The sequence below is a fragment of the Chanos chanos genome, chromosome 10, assembly GCF_902362185.1.
Source record: "Chanos chanos chromosome 10, fChaCha1.1, whole genome shotgun sequence".
In the NCBI taxonomy this organism is placed as follows: domain Eukaryota; kingdom Metazoa; phylum Chordata; class Actinopteri; order Gonorynchiformes; family Chanidae; genus Chanos; species Chanos chanos.
The window spans coordinates 4,478,484-4,498,340 of record NC_044504.1 but is presented as its reverse complement, the minus strand read 5'-3'; the positions used below and the strand labels follow the sequence as shown (position 1 = coordinate 4,498,340).

Below are 19,857 nucleotides of genomic sequence, written 5' to 3'. Positions count from 1 at the left end.
GTGTGTATGTTTTTCTGTTTCTGTATGTGTGTGTGTGTGTGTGAAAGGTGTGTGTATATGTAAGGGTGTGTGTGAGCGTGTGTGTGTGTGTACGTTTAAGGGTGTGTTTGTGAGTGTGTGTGTGCGTGCGTGGGCGTGTGTATGTTTGTGTGTGTATGTGTGTGTGTGTAAGGGTGTGTGTGTGAGCTGTCTTACCATGTAGGGTTCCTGACCAGGTTGGCATTGTGGGCATGGTTGGCAGCTGCTGCTGGTCAGATTATAAAACTCATTTTCTCCACAGCTGGAGTATTCCGCACTGAGCACAGCCACACTGGACACCTGTACACACAGAACACACAAACACACACGCGCACACACACACACACACACACACACACACACGTCCAGCGTTGTAAAGAATATTTATTACATTCAGATGAAGTTTCCTCATTATGTCTTTGAATTCAATCTGGTCAAAGCATTCAGACATGTAACTGGACCCTACTTGCAGTGAAACTAGCCTGGATCCTCTCCAGAATCCGAGAGCAGTCTTTTGGGGACAGATCATAACATTGGACGTCGTTTTTGTTTGACATAATTGACTGAAACCAATATGGTCTATCACACCAGTCTTTTCATATTACTGTCAATATCCTGGCGAAAAGGGTGCATATTAGTTCCTACTTCCTGCCGCGTATAAATAAATAACATTTTACTTTATGAAAAATGAAAGATGAAACTATTACCCATGCGGCCACTAAGTGAGTTTGTAAACAACATCTAAATGATTTTTAAATATTTAAAAACAACCTTTCTCCCATTCATTTAAGGAAACCCTGGCTGTGTTTATAAGTGAGATTTCCTCAGCTCACAGCCGTAATGAGTCATTTTCTATCGCAACAAATTTCAGCTAAAAGCATTTACAGCAGGCTTCACGGCCTGTCCCCTTCCACCATAATCATCCACGCGCTTTCTCTCCGCGTTCAAATGATTTTTACACGTTCACGCTATCAACCACAGTACCCAAAACATTTAAAAAAAAAGAAAGAAAGACAGAAAGAAAAGAAAGAAAGACAGAAAGAAAGAAAGAAAGAAAGAAAGAAAGAAAGAAAGAAAGAAACAAACAAACAAAAAGAAAAGGAGAGAAAAAGAGAAAGAGAGGAAGAGAAAAGTCTCCAGCATGTTACTTTGATCATTGATTTTGACACACACTAGTAAATCTTTAGTGCGACTGCGGAGAGCTTCAGTGGCTCGTCCTCCGAGCCCCGCGCGGTGCCTGAGTGGAGATGAGTAAGCCCTGACATTCATGGCACTAATTAAAACAATATGACACAGGAACAGGGTGAGTGTGAAGACACTGCAGAAGGACGCAGCAAACGGATTCTTTTCTTTCTTTTTCTCACGCGTAAACAGTAATTTGGGGATTTTGCTCTTCTTAATTTCCGATTCTTAATGAATGGGTTAAGCTGTGTGTATAGAAGACGTATGAGAATGTTTACTCAGAGGAGGGATTAGTACTGAAGAAGCTGGCCAATAGAAACAGAAGAGACTTGAGGACATAATACAATACACACTAACCGCAACACACACACACACACACACACACGTGTACATACATACACACACAGACATGTGCGCATGCACACACACACACACAGACATGCACACACACACATACACACACAAACAGAGCACTTGTGTACACACACACACACACACAGGGCATGCAAAGGCAAGAACAACGCACAACAGTTTCAACACACACACACACACACACACACACGGAGCTCACAGCACTAATGCTGAACATCTAACTTCTGCACACAAAAACATACAGAGAAAACCACAAAAAACATTATACAAGGACAACAACAAAAACACACAGCAGTACACTGCGTTTCACACAACAATGTGCAACGACAGGCTACACACACACACACACACACACACACACACACACACACACAGACCACAGTTTGTGGCATGATTGGACCACATGTCTCCGGAGCCACACAAATAAGCCCCTGAAAGCCCTGAGAGATGTCAATCAAACACGGCCCGCCCTCATCAAAGGCCCCTGACCACAGCTTTAATTACATTCCAAACTTCACGCTGAATATCGCCGCGTTTCCGGCCCTGCTCCTTCTCAACCCAGTGGATCTGCTGCTCTTATTTAACTTGGCTTCATCACTGTGGTAAAAAAAGACTCACATGGTTTATGCAACATATGCTAATTTTGTACATTTAACACCGTGGGCTAATGAATCAATAAATTCTCTCTCTCTCTCTCTCTCTCTCTCTCTCTGTGTGAGTGTGTGTGTGTGAGTGTGTGTGTGTGTGTGTGTGTATGTGAGTGTGTGTGTGTGTTTGCAAAGGGAAAGAGTGAGTAAGCCAAATCCACAACTAACAAACACAATTCCACTTGATTCACGCCCTCTGTGTTGTGGCAGTAAACATAATTTATATTCAAAGGACAGGAATATACAAAACTCTTTGGGAGGGTGAGGGACGGCGGGGGGGGAGGGGTGTATAACGAGTAATAAATTTGATTTGAGTTTCTGTTTAAAATAAACCAACAACAATAACAAATCATAAAGACAGCTGCAGAAAGCTGAAAGATCAAACAGGACTTAGAATGGACCCAGTAAAGAGAGAGCTAAGTGTTTATATAAGGATAACCCAGAGCATCTCTTCTCCTCCACTTCTCTCATCAGAAAACGACTTTAGAGAGCGAGGCAGCTACAGTCCCACATCGCTACTTTCATGATCTCACCTCCTCATCCGCTTTTTTTGTTGTTGTTGTTGTATCAGCTAGATACTACATCTTAAATAAAGTTCACCTATTTCATTGTGTATCGTGTCTAAAAATATCTTTTAGCATTCCTGGTTAAAAAATTATTTTATCTATTTTTGAACTCATAGCTTTCTTTACTGTTTTATTCCTTATTAAATCTGATTAGTAGATTATTTTTAATATGCATTTTACACCGCTAACGTATCCTCTGCAAAGCAGTTTGTAACTGCTGAATTCTGTGTAAAATAAAATGACTTAAAATGAACAGCATTATGACTAGTTGACAGGGGATGAGTTGCATACGGCTTGTGGGGAAAAAAACGTGGCTCTGTTTTACGATAGTCTTTTACGACAGACTGACGGACTAAAAGAACGATTTTGTGCTTCAGGAAAAAGTCTTTGTTGTTTTCTCTGAATTTGACTTCTTTTTTTTTTTTGTTGGAATTTTTAGGGATTGTTTGGTTTGTGTTTTTGCAATGTGTTTTGCTCCTTTTTTCGGCAGCTTGTGTGTGTGTGTGTGCGTGTGTGACTCACCAGTAAGAGGGAGAGAAGGCAGGATTCTGTCAGATCTCCTTTCCAAAGCATCTTCTCGTTTTCCTCTGGGAGAGAGAGAAGAGGGAACAGTGGTTACTTGTTGGCCTTGGACATCCCTGGTGTTGTCTCTCCCTCAGAAAAAGAGAGAGAGAGAGAGCACGAGACAGAGAGAGCAAGAGAGAGGCAAACAGAGAGACAGATGGAGAGATGAAACTGCATCTACAAAGAGATGCAAACAGATTGAAAAACAGACACAGAAAGATCGCTATACTGGGAGAGTTAGTCAAACAAAAATATTCAACATCGAATCAGTCCCATAGACAGACAGAGAGAACCACTTAGCCCTAGCAGCAAAACACAAAACTGTTACCAGTTATTCAGAAGATTTCTTATGAATGATCTTCACGCTACGTTTGTGTCCTTTGTTCACTCACTAAACATACGCGAATGCAAACCAAAGACGGCGATAAGCCTGTTTTCATATTTGTTTTAGACTGTGATTATTTTTTTGGATGTCTCCTTAACTGCCTGTATAATACCACCACCAGGCTCTGCAAGATCTCACACGCAGGCATTTACGCTCTGCCGTTTGATTTATGGAACAACACCAACGTGCATCCTGACGAACTCTTCACAAATTTGGCGTTGCTCGTAGAAACACACATGCAAATGCCACTGGTAGTGCGCTACTCTGCTGCAAAGTGTATACACTCCACCGACTTAACCCATCGTTTCTTTTCCCTAAGGGAGACTGCGTCTAATTGGCTCGATCCCAGATAGTTCAATAACAGTGCGAGCTCTCATATCTCTCTCACCACGGCATAAATAACACTGTCACCTTAATTGAAAGGAGATGGTTTGCCGTGCATTCATCTCGCTTTCCCCGTTAAAAATAATAAGAACCGAATAAAAATTTTCCAGCGAATAACTCACTCGCGAGTAATCGCCTTATGTAAGACTGAGTGTAAGTGAAAAAAAAAAGGAAAAAGAAAAAAGAGAAAAGAAACGGATGGTCCCGTTGTTCCTAATAATGTATAAGGTTCAACAAAAGACGTGTCAAATTATCGGCCGATCCAAATGATCCGGGTTCAGAACCGACCGTTATGGGCTTTGCAGAGGAGTCCAGTGATGACCTTGTGAAAACTTTGGGCAGCTGTCTAATAGAGACCAAATCTCTCAGTAATTAGGGTACTCAGAATAAGACCATTACACAGGTGGTGCCCAGACTAATGCAAGCCTGCCCAGGCTGTTTTTTTTAATAAGGGAACAAATAGCTGATTTGTGTGTTTGTGAGTGTGTTTGTGTTTGTCTGTGGGTGTATGTGTGCGTCTTCATATGCGTGTGTGTGTGTGTGCATGTATGTATACGTGCGTATTTGTGTGTGTGCTTGGCAGTCTCACACTGTAGAGTCTTTCTCAGTTTGTCTGCCAGACTGCTTGTAGCCTGGCAGTGGTGGTGCAGTTGGCATGAGTTAACTGGGCTGTAAAGGCTGTAAATCTCCCTCTGTGTGTGTGTAGTGTGTGTGTGTGTATGCACGCGCACACGTGTGTGCGTGATAGAGAGAGTGAGAGAGAGAGAGAGGGAGAGAAAGAGAGAATCTCAGTGAGTCAGGGCTGCAGGGCTATCAGAGGACTGACACTGTTGCCTTGTTTTGCTGTGATGTTTACACTGCCTAACAGCACACTCAGGTGTGACTTCAGTCTGCCCTGAACTTCTCCACCACCACCCCCCACCCCACCCCACCCCACCCACTTCTCTCTTTGAAGAAGAGGAATATCACTCATCAGCTTTTCATCACATAGTTCATGGACTGAATTTAACTGATGTAGTTATAAGACGGACACAAAAGCATCGTAAGGTCGTAATAACAACTGCACAGGCAATTATAACACCTTGTCAAGTTTCATTCATGTTTTCCCCAGAACGGTTCTGACGATTTCTGCGTCCTGACGACTACATGACTCCTGTTTCCCTAGTGTGCATTTACCTCTTTTATTTCGACTGTATTCTAATTGTCCTTAGATAACACTGTCCAGCTCTTTTGGATGTCGAACTTTCTTGTTTTTGACTCGTTACTCCACTGAGTCACACAGGCTGCCCTGCGATGGACTGCTGACCTGCCCAGGGTGTCTCCTCACCTTTCACCCAGTGAGCACTGGGATAGGCTCCAGCAGCATCCCCCCCTCTATGACCCTAATTAGGATAAGCGGCTTTGAAAATGAATGAATGAATGAATGAATGAGTGAATGAATGAGTATACAGGAACAGAAAGAAATAACTGATAAATGCTCCAGTAACTTTTTAAAACTGCAGTAAATGCAACTGATTCATAAACATGCACTGTTTTTTTTTCTCTCTCTCTCTCTTTATTACATGGAGACCAGCAAAATAAGGAAAGCATTTTGTACAAGCACTGGCTTCTTTTTAAAGAGTGCATTGTATACTTCAGTGCCAAAAGCATGCAGTGACTCGAACACAGAGTATCTGTAAAAATCCTGTTAAGTGTCTAAATCGCTAGCCAGAGCTAACAGTGGATGAAGTTGGTTTGGAAAAGAATTAAATGAACACTTTCTTGAATGGAAAGAGATTAAACAACAGATTTAAATAATAGAGTATTGCTCAAGGCCACATGCTGTGTAAACTTCTGTGTAGGTGTTTGTGTGTGTGTGTGTGTGGGTGTGAGACAGAGAAACAGAGGGAGAAATCGAGAGAGGGAGAGAGAACCTTTGAGTGTGTTTGTGGGCATGCATGTGTATATGTGCACTCGTGTGTGTGTGTGTGTGTGTGTGTGTGCTTAAACCCTGGAGGACGCTCTCCGTCTCTGAAAACACAGGTATTTGAGAGAGTGTGAGGCAGTGCTCTGTGGGTGGCACTTGTGAGTTCCATTCTGCTTTAAACAGCAGCTGAAACTCTCTCAACATCAAAGGCTAATAATGTCAATCCGTTAGCCACTCTCTGGCACCATACGAGCCTCAAAAATCGCTCCCTTACGATCCCTTTCACCTCACCCCAGAAAGGGAGGGGGGAGGGGGGTGGGGATGGGGGGTGGGTAACACTAGAGCTCTTCATCTCTCGATTAATATCTCTGCCCAGACAAGGACAATTAACTCCGGGGCAGTAACACTTGCTTCTAACGGTTCCTCGACGGGCCGAGAGAAACCTAACCTCGTTCAAGTCGGCGTGGCGCAGGAGGCCGATCGGCGTCGAAGACGGGGGGGGGGGGGGGGCGACCAAACGAAAAGGGTTACGCGGCGCAGGCTGAACCGCGGAGGTTAGCAGTTTCAAAAGACAATCGTTCTGAAACTCATTACGGCTCTGTGCAGTCCTGGGCAGATCAGAGCTCTTAAAAAGCGTTACATATTAAGCAGCACCCAGCTGGGCATGTTGCCATCGCTACTCCTGGTGTGAGGTCCTTCCGTCAAGTTTATGACGTATAATAGAAATAGTGCAATAAAAAAAGGAGGTACGCCATGGAACAGGAATCTCTTAGCTCTGACATAATTCTCAGGCCTGGGACCAGTTAGGACTGCCACATTGTGTGTGTGTGTGTGCGAGCGTGTGTGTGAGCGAGCGTGTGCGCGTGCATGTGTTTTCTTGTCCTGCGTGCACTCACAACCTCATTCCTGACTATAAAGACAGACATTCAGACATTAAAGTCATACTAAGCAGACAAGTCACGTTCAAATGCTTAATCCACCCAAGCCTGAGAGAATGACTTGGGACATTTGCAAATTGTGTGTGCATATGAATTGTATCTAAGATAAACACCCTCGCTGTTGTGGGGGGGAGAGCAGGAGACATGGTGTAATTATTGTTACCAGGTAAATGTCTCGCGGAGTCTCTTTGACGGATAATTGCGGCAGAATGCAAGAAACAACAGGCTTGCTGGAGTTATTGGCTTTCTCAGTGTGGTTTTAACACCACTCCAAGCAGCCCCCCCCCTCTCTCTCTCTGGTTTACAGAACTAAACTGCCTGTTACAAGATGCAGGTACTTTGCTACTCCTCTATGTAATGCATGTATTCACCCAGGAGATGTTTTTTTTTTTTAATGTTCGTTGACCCATACGAAGTGAACATGTTTATCTGCGTTTCATAGGGGCTAAAATGATATCTGACCCATTAGAAGACATTTGAGAGTGCAGCTCACCCCCATCAACAACACTTTTCTCTTTTTCTGAAAAGAGAAAACGGGCTGTTTGCACACACACACACACACACACAGGCCAGAATAAGAGGAGCATTGTGTTCCGTGCTGTTCATCTGTTCAATCCTGGAAAATGACCCTCATGATTCTACAGGCAGAAGTGCCAATGTTGAATGTGGGAAAAGCACATTTGTTCTGAGATGCGGTTTGGATTTATACAGTTGATTTTACGATACCAAAATGAGAGCTGTGAGAACGCAACGTAAACAAACGCCAGTTTGGAAACAGTAAACACCAACATTTGCTTTGTTCAGGGGCGTAAACAAATTTATCACGTTATGAAAACTTCACCAGCGTGAATCTTGACAGACTCAAATCGCTATTAAGGAAAAAAATTAACATGATTTACACTTTTGTCGAGTGGAAGACGTCGGGTCTAGAAGTTCTTAACATGTCTTACAATGCTTTAGGTCACGTGACTGCGCTTCCTAAATTGTCATTTCTTCTCAAACTCCCTCAGGTTCAAACTTGGCTAATTAAAACTCTGCGTCCCCCTGTGCAGACCCTCTCTCTGAAATGAGCTTAATTGTGTGAATCCAAGCAGAGAGGGAGCTGGTCCGACTAAACATTTTCTGTGTCACAGAGACCCTTTGGCGCTATATTTTTCAAACTGGAGAAGGACATGAGAGAGAGAGAGAGAGAGAGAGTTTAAGAAGGATTTTTTTCTTCAGAAAAACTTTTCACAGGAAGTGAAAAGAGCTGCCAAATGTGCTATACCCCTGAGCTTCTCTCTCATTATCAGACTAAACGAACACACACCCTGCCATCCAACCTTTCATCCGCTTCCAGCTCTCTCTCCTGACTTACATTGGCTGCCCAACTCTCTCTCTCTCTCTCTCTCTTTCTTTCTTTCTACTTTCTCTCGCTGGAATGCACCACAGTATGTTTGAAGAGAAGCACTCCCCCTAACACCTCCACCTTAGCGGACTCTGTCAGAACTTGCCTCCTCTGAAAGGCAACCGCAGACTCCCTGCCTCAGGTTATTAATCTTCTAACGACCACATAATCTAAGATAAATACACAGAGTATCATTATCCTTATCATTAACCAGTCTGAAATATCTATTCCTTGGGGAAGGATTAAGGAAGAGATATTATTACGTCGACTTTAATCGGAGGCTCTCTGTCCGATTGAATTAGAGGTCCCAAGGACGAAGGAAATTTACGTCCATGTCAGTCGTTCCCACTCCACTGTTTTTCTTGGGAGACGTGGTAATACCTGTAATAAGGTAATACAACCCGTTTAAAGGTTATATTCATTCCATTCGATGACTATTTACCTTGTCGAGGTTGGGTGATATCCACTTGAGTGTTAAGGTAATCACCTTTGCTTTAATTTCCAAATGAAAGTTTGCCAGTCGAACGTCAGGTGATAAAACACGAGACCTTAGAAATAACTACACGACTGAAAAACAGAAAACGGCCGATTAGGCAGGCGCTAAAGCGTTTTAGGTGTCAGTAGTATAAAGCGTGTAGAGGACAAGCCAAAATAATCTGCCCTTTTCAAGTTGTTTGCACCGAGACGGAAGGAAAAGTACTAGAAAAACAACCCACTACTGATTTAGCTGTGAGCGACACGGTTTGCATCCTCTCGGCTAACGATGAAGAGGTTGTTCCTCTCTCTTCTTCTATTTCGGCTGAAGCAGAAGTGTAAGTATATCACTGAGGTGCTGACAAAGAATGACAGCTCGAAATCCGGAGCTGCTCTGTTCGTCGCCTTCGGACCGTTTGATGGGTTTGAACTTCGCGGAAAACCGACTCCGTTTTGACATTTGTGTTCTAAAGCGGATGCACAGGCACTGATTGCACGTCCTAGTCCCCCTATCGCTGACTGAATCAAAACAGATGGGTTTTGTCATCAAGAGGATGGAACGGAAACTGCTTTCAATTCCCAACATTTAACCTTCTCTGAATTGATATTTATTGTCTCAACTGATAATTGCTTTCTGTCAGACTTAGGAAATTGCCTCTCAAAACGAGCTAATCAGAGCGGAAATCAGGCAAAGGCTTCAGGACGGGAAAAGAAAGGCTTCTTTCTGGTCTCTTTCCCAGTATCTCATTTTCTAATGACAATTAAACAAGCAGCATAATTAAGTGGGGTTCTTGTAATCTTGGCATCTCTGTTTTCCTTCTGTAGTGAGCGTCTGTTTTCCATTCCCCGACTCCTCCACTCAGAGGAATAAATCAGTTTTCAGCCTCAAGGCCGAACTATCGGAGGGTTACTGGGGGCCTTTTCCTGTAAGTTAAAGTGACAAGGCCAGTCCTTGGTGATAGATTAGACAGAGATCTTTACAAATGAATAAGAACCTCACTGAAAATGATCTTTGGCGAGAAACGGGCGTTCTCTCTCATAACTTTTTATTGTTTCGGTAGTCTACTCCATTTCTGAAAAGGCGCACTCAAGGCCTGCAGCCAAACCATAAACAACTATTAAACACAATTTAGATCGCATCAGTGGATAGCTCTTGTATTTAAAAAAGGCCAATTATTTCTCCTTTTTTAATATGTCCATTCCATCCTGCCAAACACTTTGAACAGATGGTGTCCATAGCAACATCGAGGAGATCAAAACCATATAAACTTCACTACAATAAACAGTGTATTCAAATGAGGTCTAGTTTCCTCAGTTTCTCCTGTTTGTTTTAGGTCTAAACTACCCCATTGCCTGCGTTTTTGATCACAACAGGAAATTAAAAGATTAAAAAAAACGTGTTAAGTTGTTTAGGGGTTTGATTATCGAGGTATCGATTGCGGTAGTTAGGATATGGAGCAGCATGAAGGACTTAGAGGAGCCGCGCTGCTCAGATGCAAACTCTGTGATCTTTGCCTTGAAGCTAAAACGCATAGGGGTGAAGAGTTGATCTCGGTGTCAGAATGAATTGAGGAACTTGAATAGAAAGATTTATGACCTTCAGGTATAGAACATATACGATCCTACATGCATGCAGGCGTTTGGCTCTGAAACGACAAGTCTCCGGAGGTTATATTTCCTTTTGGAAAGCGGAGCAGGAGCCAAAGGGTTATCAACAAGCGCAGTTTGAACTCAACAAAGCGCCCTTCCCCTTGACAAATGTCAAACATTCAGAAATGTATCTCCGATTATCTAACCTTATCTGAACTGTCAATATTTCCGTGCCTAACTCATCAAAAATGTGTTATACACAGAGTAAAAATTGAGCACACTTCGGCTAAAGATTAATCCACCAGTGTGAGGACATGCTGCAAGTGTGGCAGAAATATAACTCACATTAGCACGCTCATATGGGTATATGTAAATAATGTATGCAATTTTACTGAAACACAAACCCATGAACGCTTCGACTAAATATATTCGCTCCTTATTTTAAACTAGTGTAGGGCAACACAACCAACGAATGCTGTCCAAAGACGCACACGGAGTACTAAACTTATCGCTGACACAACAGCTGTAGTTGCTCCAGTTGTGACTAAATGCGATGGAGACGAAGTTAGGCGAGGTCAAAGGCATGACAACTCTAATATATAAATAGGATGTTTAGAAAGACATGTAAAGACATAATGAATTTCGTGTGTTACTCCCATTTAGACTACCTCTCCGTTAAAGACAACATCGTTTTGTGTACAGGGGGGGTTAAGTCATTAGCAGCGGAGAACTGTTCTTGCATTTTGTGAGAGTGGGGGTCTATCTCTGTCTTTCATTCACCATAAATCCCTGTCTTTTCGTCTTTTGATGAGTTTAATTACAGTGTCTGTCAGCCCTTTTCTCTGAACGTACCATAAAAAACAAACTCAGAGAGAACTTGAAAAGACGACATAAAGCCTCTCCCACCTTGAACTACTGCTGGCGTCAACATAGGCTTTGATTCGCTGTCTCAGACGAAGGAGTTAAGCGCTGCTTTGTCTTTTAGAAGCGTCTCAAAGCAGAGCTCTGCGGCTGCCGTGGGCTTTGTGCAAAGTTGTCCTCCCGGGATGTTGTGTTAGGACAGTTCTTTCAGTATCAGGATGGATGGTGTGAGAGTGAGTGTTGAGAGAGAGAGAGAGAGAGAGAGAGAGAGAGAGAGAGGCACGGCAGGGTGGGCTATACTGAGGCAAATAACTTGTGCAAACACACAGTTTCCCCCCCTCTCCACTCTTTAAATCGACTTCATGTTTTCTTAATGATGTCATATGTTTGAGGAACTTACTCCCATTTCATAGATAGATAGATAGATAGATAGATAGACGCTCGTCGTGTGTCATCAAACTATTTGGCATAATTTAATTGTATCGTGGATTGTCGACACACCGATGGACTGCACGACAAGGCATTCTGAACATACACATGACCATGTTGTTGTCATACCACGGACAACAAAAATGAATATCTTAAAGTACAATGAGCCTTGTACAATATATGAACAATCTCTCTCTCTCTAACTGAGAGTTGAAAGACTTCAGCACGGGAGCTAGAGGCTCGCTCAGGTGGAAAAAGGGATTTATTTCCACCTTGAGCAGTAAGCTAGTTCAAAGCCAAGCAGACATCAGAAGAGCGGCAAGAACGTGCATGTCTCGGGCTCCAGAGTCTGCGCGCAGGACTTTCCCTCAAGTTCTCGCGCAATGGGACAAGCAGACAGACCCACGAAAACAATTATGTGTCGGACTTGCACAAAACCCACAAACAAAGCCTAATGTTACAACGATTGTTTTCGAAGACAACGGTTTGTGACTGCTTTTACACAACAGCCGCATTTCCCACACGAACAACGAGGACACAACAACTGACCACTAAAAGTACATAAACCACGAATGTGTCAGGCTCAGCTAACGGCCGGTATGCCACTAAAACTGACTATAACTGCAGTTGCCATATAATTTAGCGGCCAAACGCATACAACGTCTTCACACTGATGAAAACATTACAAACTTGTTCTCATCGAAATAACACAGAACCAAAGAGCAGTTTACTAAGACCATTGCACACACTGAACTTTAAGGTAAAGCCCGTTTTCTCGGTGAAGAATTGGAAACAATTTCTGTAATTTGGTCTTGTAAAATGATCGTGACGAGAAATGCATGCATATTTCCAGACCTCTACAATTTCGGTTGTTCACAGAAAATCTGTCTGCAACTTAAATGATCTAGGAATTTCCCTGTCTTGAAACAATCCCCCTTGCATTCCTTAAAATTGCTCAGAGCCGCCTTACCTGGAGGACGGATTAGCTCAGAATCCCCTCTTAATTTTCAGAAGATAGCACCAAGTATATCTCGGTATCTTCACCACGGTTCTCTGTAGAACTAACGGCTGAATTCTAAGCCTAGAGTTGGGACAGTTGTGGACATTAGTGAAGTCTTGAGTATACTAATTAAACAACTCCTGAAATCGCAGTCTCCCTTTTTGCGACGAGCATGGTTTCTTTTGCAAAAACGGCTCCTCCTTCTCCATGAACATCACGAAGGATCTTCTCCGCCCAAAATTTTATCAAAGCAAACCTGACACAGGTATTCCCAATTGACGAAAGGGTAGCGCACCGTTAGAGAAGCTCGCCACCTAACGGTGCAAACGCGATGGTGTTTACAGAGCATGACTTCAAAATTTTAGGTATGGTAGGACTAATTGTAGTCGAGGTACAATGAACAATGCACATCAAGTTAACCTTTGTTTAAAGTGATTATGCTAATACGCTAATTAATACTTATGGGTGAAAATGTGCAAAGCTAGTTCTCAGCAAAAACAACAGCTTACTATATCCGTAATAGGCACAGTGTTACTAATGTTACTGACGACGGATCATCCGACCGCCGTCTCGTTGTCTGAATTCGCAGTTTTGAAATTCCTCAAAGTTTTATCGAGAAATTCAGGAAAATAAAATGCCCTTATGTTAGGTGGTGAACGAAATATTGAAACCAATATTCAAACGGTAGTGAAAATTTTTGTCAAAACTCAGATAGGCCGGCATGCAGACAGACACACAGATAGATAGATAGATAGATAGATAGATAGATAGATAGATAGATAGATAGATAGGTGGATGGACGGATGTATACATCCACAGAAACATTGTTTTCCAGGTACAGAATATTAACGGGATCACAGACATTCTACATCTGCACACGCTTCCTGCTAGGGGATATGAGATTTTAGGCAGGTTTGTTTTGACTGGGTCTCCCCTCTGGAACCTCTTTAATCTTCTTTATCTTCTCTCCTCTTTACTTCTGTTGATAAAAAGAACATGAAAATACTCTGTGATCATTATTTTATTCGGTAATGATAGGGACGTCTGAATAATGAATGATATCCCACATGCTTGGAAGCCCTTTGTATATTGAGCCGTAGCTCCTTGTGTACTGAATCACTGACATCAGAGAAAGACCCTTTGTACACTGAGGTGTAAGAGCCAAGACAAGCTGCTGTTTGTTGTTTTACTGTTCATCTTATTATCTGTTGTGGTATTGTTGTATGTCTTTACGCAGGGGTGTTATGGGGGGGGGGGGGGGGGGGGGGGGGGCTGTTTGGGTTGGACAGAACCAAAGGCTTCCTCCGGGCTATGGAAAGGACCAGTCAGACTGAGGGAGTCCTGCTGATCTCCACTCCTGTCTTCCTCAGTGGCACCGTCTCACCTCTCACCTTCATCTGCAGGAAGGAGGGGATAAAAGAGACACTTTGAAATCCTCAGAACCCACAATTACGATCTCTGGCAGTGTAACAAAACGAGACGGAGTCCCATTGATCCAGGCGGCTCTGATAATCCCCCGCCCCTTCCTGCTACCGGGTTAAAATGAGAAGACGACGGTTCAAGGTTGAAAATAGATAGCAAATCCCCTGTCCCAGCCACAGTTATCAAAGGTAGGCTGTCTGAAAAAAAAAAAGGAAGCAGAAAAAAAAACATTTGTAGTCTACCTGTAAAAATGGACTTTGAAGTCCTCTGCTCCTTTAACTCCTCTATCAAACTTCTACACAGTTTTGTTCTACTGTATAGGCTCCACGGACTGACTGTACAGAGATCGTCCGGTTTGAAGACATAGTCCTCTCAGACTGCTTGTTTCACGGGGGAAATTTTGATCACCCAAATGCTGTAAACACATTCAAGGCTTGTGCCTTTTAATGAACTTATCTGACCTGATCTCATACCTCAAAGACCTTAAATCGAATGATGTCTTTCTCAGTTGTTAATGTAATTGTTCAGCCATTAGTTCAGAAAAGAGACAGAAGGCTCTTCATAAGAATGTAAACCCCATGGACCGACAGGCCTCTGTCTGTATCCGTAGATAATCTTTGTCTGAGTCTGTAGTCTTATCAAAATGACATGCTCAAATTGAGGATTAATCAAATGAGCTGTAATGCTTGATAGTTTTTTTTTTTTTTACCCCCAAAGCAATTCCTCTGCTCTGACAGTCTAGTCTGTTTTTACCCATATCTCTTCGATAAAACAGCCTTGTATCTCTATGTATTTAACATTAAATATTTCATAAATACATTAAATATATAAACAATATTTAGACCACTTCAGTCTTTTCGTGTTACATTTAAATCTGTGATCAGAGCACATCCAGCAGGACTTATCACATATTTTTACATTTATATGTTATCATATATGTGTAGACACACGTTCGGTGCACCCCTCTACACAGCAAAGACTCAGTGCAGTTCCACAGGCGTCTAGAAACTGGTTGGATATTTTCCCTTTACATAATTAAGGAAGCAACCTGGGAAAGAAACCACTGTGTGGAAATATGTTGTTGGCATGTTTGCTGTTGTATGTAAGGAACTTGTTTTCTGTCCTGCTTAGTAACAGGTTGACTGCAATGGTTGCTATGGTAACCGCAGCATCAAGCTAATCTATTTCTATTGGATGGAGGACACAATGTAGTGCATGGTAAAGATGCACACGGAGAAGTCTGAGTGTCAGCACAGTCATTCGATGACAGAATATTACTAAGTCTACCTGCATTAAAAACATAGTTTATTGTTTCTTTGTTTTTTTCATGAGGCATCCATTCATGGCTGGTATATATCCCTTTGGGCAGGTTCCCACAAGCAAGACCAGGAATAAATGGAGCAAAGATTACTGACTCTTAAAATTTCAACCAACTTTATCCAAGTGTAATGCTGGTTAGCTTTTGTTCACTTTATGAAACTTGTTTTATCTATCTATGTATCTATGTATCTATGTATCTATGTATCTATGTATCTATCTATCTATCTATCTATCTATCTATCTATCTATCTATCTATCTATCTCTCTCTTTCTCTCTCTCTCTCTCTCTCTCTCTCTATCTATCTATCTATCTATCTATATATATATATATATAACTATATGTATATTTCAAATACTCCATTCTATTAATAAGACACTGATTCAGGCTTCACTTGATTCTTCCCTCCTGTGCCATTACCTAGGGACTGGGTTCTCTTTTTTATTGCACTGTTTTACCGTTATTATAGTTGTTGTTGTGTTAACTTGCAAAGTTGCAAACTCAGTGACAACCTGATACTTCTCTCATGGCCCCTGTGTCTGTTCTTTTTCATGTAGGATGCAGTGTTGGACGGACTACTGACAGCATATCGCCTGAAAGAGAGAAAGCAGGCAGGCTGGAAAGAAGGAAGTAAAGAAAGAAAAACAAGTGTGTTACAGATTTGTTCTAAACGCCCTCCGAGAGCATCGGTCTGTGACCAGTGAACAATTGTGCTTAATTCTATTCAAACTGCTCACACCTTATGAAAACTTGGGAGGGGATGCACCGTTTGGCAGTTGTTTACTGTTGCCTGTAAAATGACTAGCATGAAATGTAAATACAGAGAGTGAATTGGAGAGTGTGTTCTTAGGAATTAAGAGTAATCCGTACTGTGGAAAATATATATGCATCTGTGTGTGTGTGTGTGTGTGTGTGTGTGTGTGTGTGTGTGTGTGTGTGTGTGTGTGCCTGTGTTTTGGGTGTGGAAAAGTGTCAGCTCACTTACGCAACTCTCAATAAGTAAAACGCAGTTCTAATAATCGTATTCCAGCAGAGGAAGAACATTATAGCTACCACACACAAGCCAAGTTGTCAAGTCAAGTCAAGTCAAGCTTTACTGTCATCTAAACCATATACACAGCAGAGACGAAATGACGTCCTCCTTAGACCATACGGTGCAACATAGATAGACAGCAGCACATTCAAACAGACAGCAGTGCATTCAAACAGACAGCAGTGCATTCAGACAGACAGCAGCACAATCAGACAGACAGCAGCACAATCAGACAGACAGCAGCACATTCAGACAGACAGCAGCACAATCAGCCAGACAGACAGCACATTCAGACAGACAGCAGTGCATTCAGACAGACAGCAGCACATTCAGACAGACAGCAGCACGATCAGACAGACAGCAGCACAATCAGACAGACAGACAGCACATTCAGATAGACAGCAGCACATTCAAACAGACAGCAGTGCATTCAGACAGACAGCAGCACAATCAGACAGACAGCAGTGCATTCAGACAGACAGCAGCACAATCAGACAGACAGCAGCACATTCAGACAGACAGACAGCACATTCAGACAGACAGCAGCACATTCAGACAGACAGCAGCACATTCAGACAGACAGCAGTGCATTCAGAGAGACAGCAGCACATTCAGAGGATAATTAAATAAACTTAGTTAAAAAAGGGACTGTGCTTAAAAAAAGAAGGAAAAGATACTAAACTATTCTTCACTAAGAAGGACTAACTGATGTAAAGAATAAACAAGTAGCATCATATTAACATAAATGTTATCAGTTTCATACAGATTTACTGCTATGATAAAAAAGGGAAAAAAACCCATAATCTTATTTAGATTGTAAGCTTCCACCTTTAGTGCCTGGTGCTATTGAAGTACAGTGTGAATTAGTGACTTGCTTCTAGTGTCACAGATGTAAGATGTGAATTAAGAATTCACTTCAGTCATATGTATGAATTCCAGACAGAATGCCTGGTCTCAGATCAGTGCTGATTGTTGTTGATCGGGTCTAGCTCTCTACGTGCTACGGTATAAAAACTGCTCCTGGATCATTGCTTTGGGGCAATGCTACACGGAGCTACTGCTCTTCGTGGGTGGTTTAGGAGCAGGCTGCCAATGGCAGGGCAGGATGACAACCGCTCTGATTCTACAGGCTTTATACATGGGAGTATTTTCTTAAATGGATGAGTTGGCAGCTGAGCTGTTGTTGAAATGCTGGGAGCTATTATTTTTGACAGGACTGAGTGCGAGGGGGGCATGTTGTGACAGGCACACACCAACCTGAGCACTGCAGTGCAGTGAGTGTGTGTGTGTGTGTGTCTGTATGTCTGTCTGTTTGTGTGGGAAGACAAAAGACATCACTCACGCATACTTGTGTGCAGACACACAGAGAGAGACAGAGAGAAACACATATGCAGCTACATACATAGACATACACACCACTCCAAAACAGTAGAGGTAAGTACTTTGCATGCATGTATTTGTATATGTGCCCTCATGGGACCAAGCACGCTTGTCCACGCACACTACACCACATTTAAAATCTTGATTCATTCATTCAGGATAACGCACCCGCATCCCACATGGTTTTTAACATACTGTATATAATGCGACAAACCAGATCCATCACCGCAGGGGGGCGCAGGAGAGCTATGCCTCTTGAGTTAAAATACTACGATCCCTTGGTCCTGCATTCCTGTTAGGTACAACTTGGCTACCCCTCAAACTGCATTCATGAGAGTGACGTAGATTTCCTATCAGAGATGAGAACGCCGGTCGATATCACCCGAATTATGCTCGAGGCTGCCATTTTTATGTCTGGTTCAGGCTCTATTGATATGAATCAAAAGCTTTTTTCAAAAAATCAATCTGCGTCATTCGCGCTTTCCATTCATGAAGTAGCCCCATCAAATGGTCACGTACTGCGTAGAAGGTGTTATAAAACGATAATTGTCTGTAAACTGACAACTATTTACGAGAACTTGGCTGGGGAATCTCTAAATTTGTAAATCCACTATGTGTTGGCGTGGGAAATTCTGCTGCTCGGGATTACATAAAACCGAGAAAGGCCGTTAAATTACTTTCGCCACTAGGTGGCAGTGCAATAAAAGAGAAACGTATTCGTGGGTCGTGAAGTGAAAAACTCACAATTTTGAATTGCTAAGCCACCCGCACCAGCGCTGGTCATTATGTGCCTGTTATTAGACTGGGCAATGATAGAAACACCCTTCCTACTTTTTATTGAAAGAAAATGAAAGCACCTATAAATATTGACGAAACAAACAAACAAACAACAACAACAACAACAACAAAAACCCATACGATATTATACAAACGCTGAGTGGTTTGCTCCCCTATTCTGTCATCTGGATCAATAGACTATTCTCACACAGGGTGTATAAGCCCCTGTACTGGCCTTGATGTATCCCAGTGCCTGAGAGTTGAAATCTTGAAGAGGAGTCTGTGAAAGACAAGATCGCTTGTTTACATGTTTATTAACTGTGCGAGCATCATATTCTTACTTTAACAGAACCACGTCAATTTTACGTTCCACTGGGTGCGGCCATTCAGAGGTATTATTAGCGTCCTAATGTCTGGGAACAAAGAGTCCAAAATTTGAATAAACGACTCCTTGATCCTTATGCGCTCACTGTTTCCAGCCAAGAACGCTTATGACTTGTTCTTGAAACTCAGCAGGAGCAGCTAGGGGAACGCATTAAACACCCAACGACTTTTACGTCAGAACACGATGGTGAAAAATTGAAGTTCAATCTAAAAGAGCGGAAATATTTGCTATTTAGTCAAATGAGTCATAACACTGCTGTAATTAACGATGATTACAATATGAACTTTGAAATCTGAAAATGTTGAATTATTAATCTTTGACGGACAACACTACAGATCTCCGTTGTTATTTTAAATCAGGACTGCCAGGTCGCCCTTTGACGGCTCCTTTTTAAAATAACTGGAACTGTGAGCGTGGGAAACTTCATGTTCAAAAATTAACGGTCATCGCGTTTGCAGTGAGTGTATAACACTGGATGCTTTTACAATCATTTTTCACTGCAGACTGAAATATTCGCGTACTGTCTCGTTTCCAAAGGGTTATCAGATGAGTTGTTTAGAAGCATTGCTGTGATTCGCCCGCGGTGGGTTTTCATAGTTGGCCGTGCGTACGAAAGCGATTTCAGCGCGCTGATGTAGTGTGTGACCTCACTGCTTCTGGACAGCTGTGAGAGAAACAGATCGCGTTTGTGCAGCTCCAGTCGAGGAGGGACTTCTCTCTCCCTCTCCCTCGCTCTCTCGTGTTCGCTAGGCAGCCACTATGTGCTGCACTGTCTCTAGTACCTTTGTACGTGGACCAAGAAAACCCATCTTCGGTTATCGAACACGTATCTGACTAAA

The 19,857-nt window shown here is 42.5% G+C and overlaps 1 protein-coding gene across 1 annotated transcript in view; it reads right to left on the bottom strand.

The window, feature by feature from the left end:
• edar (ectodysplasin A receptor) overlaps positions 1-3,358 on the bottom strand; it is a 22,766-nt gene extending 19,408 nt beyond the window's left edge. The window contains exons 1-2 of the mRNA XM_030786590.1: positions 3,308-3,358; positions 196-318 (exon numbers count right to left, since the gene is read on the bottom strand). Of these exons, the coding sequence (XP_030642450.1) occupies positions 196-318; positions 3,308-3,358 (174 nt within the window). The remainder of the gene's footprint in view (positions 1-195; positions 319-3,307) is intronic.
• Positions 3,359-19,857: the final 16,499 nt, after the last annotated feature.